The sequence below is a fragment of the Arachis ipaensis genome, chromosome B04 (assembly GCF_000816755.2).
Source record: "Arachis ipaensis cultivar K30076 chromosome B04, Araip1.1, whole genome shotgun sequence".
Classification (NCBI taxonomy): Eukaryota; Viridiplantae; Streptophyta; class Magnoliopsida; order Fabales; family Fabaceae; genus Arachis; species Arachis ipaensis.
Genome location: NC_029788.2, coordinates 11240260 through 11249217, shown reverse-complemented (window position 1 = coordinate 11249217; position 8958 = coordinate 11240260). Strand labels below are relative to the sequence as shown.

Here is an 8958-nt window from a genome sequence, read left to right as displayed (position 1 = left end):
TATCAGATTATCAGATTTTGTAACTAAGTATTTACTATGACAAAAATATTAAAATTAATAGAATATTTTGTTAAACTATATAGAACATTTAGTCAAATGTTAGGTATATTCGTTTTAATTAAGAAAATATTCTGTTAATTCTAATATTTTTGTCACTGAAAAACTTAATTACGAAATCTGATATGATACAGGGACTCAATCAAAAAGAAAAAAAATAAAGATCTAATTAAAAATTAACAAAAAAATTAAATCTAAATTTTTTATGTATAAATAGTATTTTGTATATCATTCATATATATATATATAAACACTGACTTGATAATATATTGTTTATCTTCAGTGTTTATAGTAGGTACCTACTATATTATATGAATATCTTCAATGCGTACCTATTATAGCCCATTTTGACCGGTTTTTGTTTCCTTCGCCGTTGTCACCATAATCTGAAACGTAAATTATGATGTTAAGTTTATTTACTAAGCGAAAATTAGACTTATGGACGCTTGATAAAGGAGAATCACAGAAAACTTTGATTTTTTTCTTCTGATCCAAATTTTTTTACAATTTTGATGATTTCCTCTTGCCTATATTCTAATCACTAGTAAAATACTGAGATAGCTACTCACGTGAAAATATCTTCAAAGAAAATAATAATCGAGAATCGTTATCGTCTTTGAAGACGTGAGTGCGTGAGAAATTAAAGAAAGAATACCGTTGGCGTAGCTGCAGCCTCCTTCAATGTAGGGATTGCCGTAAGAGTCTTCGAGGCAGTAACATCTCCGACCTGAGTGATTGTTCTTTGCAGATGTAATGTTAGTGTTGACGCAGTGACCTGAGCGAGGGAGTGTTATGGATGAGTTATGAATCTCCCATTCAAGCACCACCGCAACTTTCTTCAAACTCCGAAGATCTGTCATCGAATTCCAACGGTAATAGGCGTAGCTGCTATCATAGCGCATGTAGTCAGGAACACGAAAGTAATGCACAATCAACGCATAGCTACTGCACTCATCATCATCACTAGCACGATTGTTGTTGTTACTCCCGAAACTCTCCGTTGTGACGTTAAATTCCGAGAGATACAAAGGCAAGGAGGTCACACAGCAGTATTTGCCGTTGCAATTTTGGATTTCAATGTTCTCCTCAACGTCCTTCTTGTCGTCGCAAATTGACACGCAGCCGCTAACTTGCGTGCCGTTGGACACCAAGAAAGAGATTTCATTGCAGCCAGCTGACACAAACATGTTGTTTTCCTGCGAATACACGAAGGGGCTTCCTCTCAGGTCAACCACTTCTTGCTCAGTATTCGTAGCGTTGTGTTGGGGTTTGCAGTTCCAACGGTGAATTGGATGCATGATTTCAATCGTGCCTTCTGATACATCAATTGATGAGACCTCCAGCCCTATAGATTTCAGGTAAGGTGTATCGTGCCTACACTCTATTTGGAACCAGTGGTCTGCATAGCAATAATTGGGTTCGTTCATACCAAATGGGAAAGGGATTTCAACATTTCCACATGTGGAATTGCAGCCAAATGGTGCTATACGAGTATTTTCGTCCTGTGCAAATGCCAGATTATGTATACAACACAGGATTAACATGACATAAAAAAGTTCAAGAACCATTGTTATTGTAGCTTAAAGGTGGGTTGTCAGTTGCTGAATTTCATTCATCTTGGACTATTTATGGAGGCTATTTAATATTATAGTAGCCGGAGGAGTTTCGTGGAAGTTAGCCTAATTTTTTTTTTATTATACATATATTACCTGTTAATCTACATCCACTAATTTCAAATAATATCCGTTTTTTTTTTTAATACGGATGCAAATTTTAGCAATGGAGGAAGACTTGGGTGACTTTGACCCGTGGAGATTGGAGTCCACTCTGCACCTTACTGCTGCTTGCATTGCTAGCCAAAAATCTACCAAGAGACTCGCATATTAATTTTGAAGCTCTTCTATTTTTCTCCATGTAGAAAAAAATTGTACGTCCACATAATTATTATTATTATTACAGTCACCCATTGTTTAAGAATATAATTTTTATACAATTTATCAGTTTGAAATACTTTTTATCTCTTGAATTAGTTTTTGAATTATTGGAGTTAAATTTAGTCTATTTTATAATAATAACAATAATAATAATGTGAATATAAAAGAAATTTAATATATATTTTCTTTTCTAAAATACTCATCACTATTATATATAATTCATAAAAAGGTGACAGTAGTTTTATTGTTAAGATATAGTGGCCACCCATGACCCACCCAAGATAAATAACAAGTTAATTATTAGAGTAAAGTATCGTTTTTGTCCTTAACGTTTGGGGTAAGTCCTAAAATTATCCCTAACGTTTCAATCGTCCTATTTAAGTCCCTAACATTTCAAAATTGACTTAATGTTATTCTGCCGTTAGGAATCCGTTAACATAGTTGACAGCGGGACAAAATTGAGTCGATTTTAAAACGTTAGGGACTTAAATAGGACAAAAATGTACTGGGGACAAAAATGATACATAGAAATAAATTTTAATTTTATCCTTCAATAATATTAATTTTTAACTATACATAGTATTCAATTATTTTTTAATTACATCTAAGTAAATTACACTTGATCATATTACTTTCATTTTAAATAAATTAATTTTTTTTATAATTTTACTCTTAAACATTTTTAGTTATCATGAAATGTTTGTAAAATGACTAGTATATAAATTTGTAGAAAAGAGAAAAATAATATATATACAATAAAATATAAATTATACTTTTTGTCTCTAATGTATCAAAATTCTTTAAAATTATAAAAAAATTAATTTATTTAAAATAAAAGTAATGCGATTAAGTGTAATTTATTTAGATGTAATTAAAAAATAATTGAATACTATGTACAGTAAAAAATTAATATTATTGAAAGATAAAATTAAATTAAAATTTATTTTTATGTATCGTTTTCGTCCTATTTAAGTCCCCCCTAACGTTTCAAAATCGTCTCAATTTTGTCTCGCCGTCAATTCTGTTAACGGATCCCTAATGGTAGGACAACATTGAGTCAATTTTGAAATGTTAGGGACAACTTTGAGACTTACCCCAAACGTTGGAGACAAAAACGATACTTTACTCTAATTATTATATTCATTTTATATACCCCAGATTAGCTGTATAGTGTATATGATAAATAGTTTATTTATTTGTTTTATGTAATTTTCAAAATTTTTTGGGAAATATTCTACAGGACCGTTAAGAAGATTTAATTATTAAAAATGACTTTTAATACCAAAATTAGTAAGAAGGACTAAATCTTTTTATAATATTTATTCTTAACTATTTTTTTTATTTAGTTTTTATAATTTTTATCTTAAAAATTTTTATTTTTTCTAAAATTTTGGTAATTTTTATTATTTATTTATTACTTTTATGATCTTTTGTCTTTTTTTTTTCGTTGGGTAAAGATCACAAAAACAAAAAAATAAATAAAAATAAATAATTAATTAATAAAAAATAATCAAATAATAAATGTCTACCATTCAATTATTAGCAAGAGTATAAATGAATATTTAAATATCTTAATATTTTTTTATTAATTTTATCCGAAATTATTTCATGTATACGCTATTGTTGTACAGAGTGCACCTGTATATAAACATGCTTAATATGTGCAAGATTCACCTGAAACAAAAATTGGAGCACTACTGCCTCTAAGATTACATTGTTTAAATGGCTCTTAGATGGCTTGTTCACTCAGCTTGCCATGTTTTGGGGTACTACTCTATTGACAAAACTGCTAAGAAGGATTGACCCAACAAGAGTATCCTACTATTTGATCAGAGTTTCAAATGCCTCTTCATTATCCACGCTACACCAAAGAGGACTATAAAATCATGGAGGAGTGGAAGGTGAATTTGCTTCTTCAGTAGGGTGGACTAAGCTTTAAGGGCACCCTTCATGACAAGAGGGTTTTTTATAAAAAGATTTATCTCCTTATTATAAAAAGATTTGGTTCGTCTTCTTAAACTTAAATATTATAAAAAGATTTGGTCCTTCTTACTAATTTTGGTATTAAAGATCTTTTTTAATAATTAAATCTTCTTAACGGTCGTTGAGAATAATTTTCCCAAACTTTTTATCATACAAACAAGGAATTTTCTATTTAGGTCTTTTTCTTTTTCCTTTTTTTTTTTGGGTCAAGAGAAAAATTTATTTTTAGAAGAAACAAATTATAATAACAAAACATTAAAGATTTCATTTCAACATCTCCACATGTAGAATTGCGTCAAATTGTGCTATGAAAGCATTTTGGTATTGTGCAAATGCTAACAGAGCACGGTATTAACATGACATGAAACGCAAATTCAAGAACCATTAGCGGCTAGGTAAATATACAGTAGCCACGCAGTGGGAGGATCGCAGTTGCGTGGAAGTTGGTCCCTTGACAATGAAGATTTGCAAATATTAATAATAATTCAATTAATACATAAAATTATGCGCAAAATTTAGCTTCAATTCGTGCTGGTGGCTAGCTGCGAAATTTCTACTACGAATAGACTTATATTTAGATAGAATAGCTAGCTAGAGTATAAAAAAATAAATGAACTGGGTAATGACACGCAACACTATTATCACAATGATGCTGCTACTACTAGTCAATGTATAACAAAGTCATATTTTGAAGGGAAAAAGATAAATAGGTTCCTGACTTTTTAAACTTTTGACAAATACATTTTTGACAAAATTTAAATACAAAAAAATCCCTGACTTTAACAAATGGAGGACAATTTAGTCCTTCCGTCTATTTGCCTCTTATACACCAAACAGAACTGGCTGACGTGGCTGAAACGGTGTTGAGGTGTCTGTTACGATGCCACGCTGGAAGGGGAATAAAGTTCGAAGGACAAATAAGTCCTTGACGTCATTTTACAAATAAAGTTTGAAGGACAAATAGGTCCTTGAGAATTTTTTTTTCATTATACTTCTATTATGCTTTTATTATGGGAATTTAGTTTATGTAGGCTAAAAGTTGGTTTTTTTATAAAAAAAAATTATTTCTTATAGGTCGAATTGATTATTTATTTTATATGGGCGTCTATCCAAAAATAGATTAGCACTATGGCTTTCAATTTAAATGGTTTCAATTTCAACCGATCTGTAGAATATAGTCAAGGTCGTGTAATTAACACCTGGGCTGATATTCTTAATATCAATCCCGGTATCATATAAAAAAATTGAATAATACTTTTAGCATTTTCAAGAAGTAATTGATTAAATAGTTGAAATAGTTGTAATTTCATTCACTATCTTAACTGAAAAAAATCATAAGACTGAATTACATGGGAGGCTTGCGCCCATAAGAAATCGCGGAGCCACCCATTAATGGTAATGGAACTCTGCGCAAAGTTTTCTTAATATTTACATTTACAACATTAATAGACTCTAATCAAATAATATTCAAATTAGATCTATATTATAATGTAAAAAAAAATATTTATGTTATAGATTGAATGAACTGCTTGTATTTTAAAATCTAATTAACTTGTTGTATTCTGCAATTTAAATTATTTGTATTAAAATTACAGAATTTGGGCTTGTTCTATTTCTACTTTTTTTCTTAAATTGCATTAGTTCAGTTTTAGTGCATTTGTGTATTATATTAGAATTTGTTAAATTGCATTAGTTTAGTTTTCATCGTACCAGTGGCATTAGTTAGCATCAGTTCATTTATGCATCAAGTTAGCATTAGTTCATTTGTGCATCATTCATGTATTAAGTTAGCAAAAGATTTATAAAATCAAACTACTTTTACAAAAAAGTCGTAAGTTGACAAAAGTTTCTGACTAAGAAGACCAAGATATCTGCAGATAAAAAATTAAATAATAAGATTTTTAGTTATTATTTTTATATGAAAAAGTCTAATTTTTTATTAATAATTAATTTTAACATTCGTTATCTAAAATTTAAAATAATTTAATGTGTATACTTTTACATTTAAAATATTTTAATTGTAAAAAAATAGCGAATGACATATTTTGATTTGTCAAATTACTAATATAAAATATAATTATATATAGAGTAAAAATAGTAGAGAGAAATATAAAAATGGAGAGAGGTAGAAAAGAGAATTTAGGAAAGGAGTTTATTAATTTTGAAAAAAAAAATTCTCAAGGACCTATTTGTCCTTCGAACTTTATTTGTAAAATGACGTCAAGGACTTATTTGTCCTTCGAACTTTATTTCCCTTCCAACGTGGCACTGTAACGGACACCTGGACACCGTTTCAGCCACGTCAGCCAGTTCCGTTTGGTGTATGAGAGGCAAATAGACGGAAGGACTAAATTGTCCTCCGTTTGTTAAAGTCGGTGACTTTTTTGTATTTAAATTTTGTCAAGGATGTATTTGTCAAAAGTTTAAAAAGTCAGAACCTATCTGTGTTTTTCCCTATTTTTAAATTACCACATGAAAGTATTCATTTCTTTGCTTAAATTTGGGTCAAGTCAATGAAATGCAATAAAAAAAAAGCGCATTCTATATTGAGCGAGTCCTTAACTAATATATATTATAGATAACTTATTTTGTGTTAAGTTACTCAACAAATCTTGTTCCTCTTTATTATAGTTATGTGCCATGGTTTTGTATACAAATATTAATGATTTTTCTGACACTCAAAAAGTTAGAAGGCTATTGGAGTATATATGCATGTCTCCACCCTAGAACTATTTAAATTTAGATACAACAAAACAAATTGAGAAAACAAACCAATTATTTGAAGAAAATAGGCATTATTATCTCTTACTTTGAAGTGGGTATTGTGTTGCTTAGAGTTGAATTTGAACCTATATCAGAAACAGAAGATGCAGCCCAAGATTGATATTCTTCAATTCCAGCAAACTCTGTTTCTTCAATGTTTTGTTGTGTGCTAGGCTTCATTTCCAATTTCAAGATCCTATATAGTTCACTTGCCACTTCTTTCATACTAGGTCTTTTTTTCCCATTTAACTCCAAGCACCTATATGCAAGATTAGCAACTGCAATTATATGCTCCTTTTCCCCCTCTTTTGTCACCCTTTCGTCAATGATATCAAATACACGATTTTCCTCCATAGAACAAACAAAATAATGAGACAAATTTTTGGCTTCTTCCGTTCTCGATGATGATATTGGTTTTTGTCCGGTTAGAAGCTCGACAAGAACTACTCCGAAACTATACACATCACTTTTCTCTGTTAATTGACTTGTATGAAAGTATTCGGGATCTAAATAGCCAAAGGTTCCTTGAACTGCGGTTGTGAGGTGAGTATCTTCAAGAGAAATCATTTTAGATGCTCCAAAATCAGCTACTTTTGCTCTGTACTTTCCATCCAACAAAATATTTGTTGATTTCACATCTCTATGATAAATGGGTTGAGAAGCAGCAGAGTGTAAGTAAAATATAGCTTCTGCAACTTCAGTGGCAATTCTCAAACGCATTTCCCATGTCATTGGTAAGTCTTCATTTTGGTCATGCAAATATTGGAAAAGATTACCATTAGGAATGAATTCATAAACAAGCAGAGGAATTTCTGTCTCCAAACAACACCCTAACAACTTAACCACATTTCTATGGTTAATTTGTGAAAGAATGACGAATTCGTTGATGAATTCTTCAACATTTCCCTCAACTTTGAACTTTTTAACTGCTACAATTTGGCCATCAACAAGCATGCCCTTGTAGACAGTACCTTGGCCTCCTTTTCCAAGTACTCTGTTAACATTAAAGCTGTCTGTGGCTTTCTCCAAATCCTTCAGGCTCAAGTGTTTAACTTTTTCAACACTAACTTCACCCGTGGACAATCTCTGTTGTAGCAACAATCCTCCATTTTGTTTGAAGTTTTTTTCTTTGCGTTTCTTTGCTACTCTTTTTCTTACAACTTTATGCAACCACCACGAACGAAGGAGTAATATGATGGATCCTACGACGCTTGCCAAAATTGTTGCTACACATTTGGCACATCAAAAATAGAAAGAGATGTTACTTTTAACGGTAATATTTGCTAACTAAAAAAATTGGTGAATTCTACCCAACCCCTTCTAAAATAACATGTAAGTTACCCTTCATGATGTGTCACATTTTAATTGGTCATTACTTAACTATAGTTGGATTATTTTGTAATTTATTATTTGAGATGGGTAATTGTATAATTTCTTAAAATATTAAAATTCTATCCCATTAATTGAAGCACGTTCTCACGCAATCTCTTTCTACAGTGCATCATTTCTTAACGAGTCGTTGAATTTCCATGGCTTGTAACTTCTTCGTTCTTCCCAGTATAGTCAGCACCGACTTCGAATATAGTCAGCACCGACTTCATTGCTATCTCATGTCATTTTCTATCTTTATTATTAAAAGTAATTAATAAAAAAATAAAAATTTATCTTTCATACTATTAAAAAATGTACACCAGAAATATGAAAAAAAAAATACAAGTATATTTTTTATTGAGAAAATATGAAGAGCTAATGAAATATTTATACAATGTGTACAATGGAGGTTTAGGGAGTATTAGAGATATAATTATTAGTGTTATCTTTTCCCATCAGCTGAAGCTTTTGGGATGAGTAGTATCATGACATAGTATTAGTCTATTAGAGCTCTAGATCCAAAAAGTCCCTAGCATGACNTTTTACAAATAAAATATTATAATTTTTTAAGAACAATTTTGGAAAGTTCAAGACATTAACATCTTTATGAAAACTGAAGTTACAACTTACTACAATACCAAATTTATCATAAGAAAGGGTGAGAAAAAAATTAAAGAGAGACAAATTTAAAATAAAGTGTGTGTGAGAGAGAGAGAGTAAGGTGCACGGTACAGTGGAGAGAGAAAATAATGAAAAAATAAAGATTTTTTTTATAAATAGTTAGATATTTATTTAAAAAATATTATTTTATTTTTATTAAAATTTTAAGAAAGGTTATATAATTTTTTTT

The 8958-nt window shown here is 30.2% G+C and overlaps 2 protein-coding genes across 4 annotated transcripts in view; both read right to left on the bottom strand.

The window, feature by feature from the left end:
- Positions 1–1699, bottom strand: part of LOC107638962 (wall-associated receptor kinase-like 8) — an 8672-nt gene extending 6973 nt beyond the window's left edge. For all 3 annotated transcript variants that reach the window (XR_002360656.1, XM_021120737.1, XM_016342360.2), the window contains exons 1-2: positions 713–1699; positions 390–443 (exon numbers count right to left, since the gene is read on the bottom strand). Coding sequence is in view for 2 of the 3 variants with exons in the window: in XM_021120737.1 (XP_020976396.1) it covers positions 390–443; positions 713–1625 (967 nt within the window). In the remaining variant the exon portion in view is untranslated. The remainder of the gene's footprint in view (positions 1–389; positions 444–712) is intronic.
- LOC107638963 (wall-associated receptor kinase-like 22) overlaps positions 6561–8958 on the bottom strand; it is a 4335-nt gene continuing 1937 nt past the window's right edge. The window contains exon 3 of the mRNA XM_016342361.2: positions 6561–7963. Within this exon, the coding sequence (XP_016197847.1) occupies positions 6780–7963 (1184 nt within the window). The 3' untranslated portion in view covers positions 6561–6779. The remainder of the gene's footprint in view (positions 7964–8958) is intronic.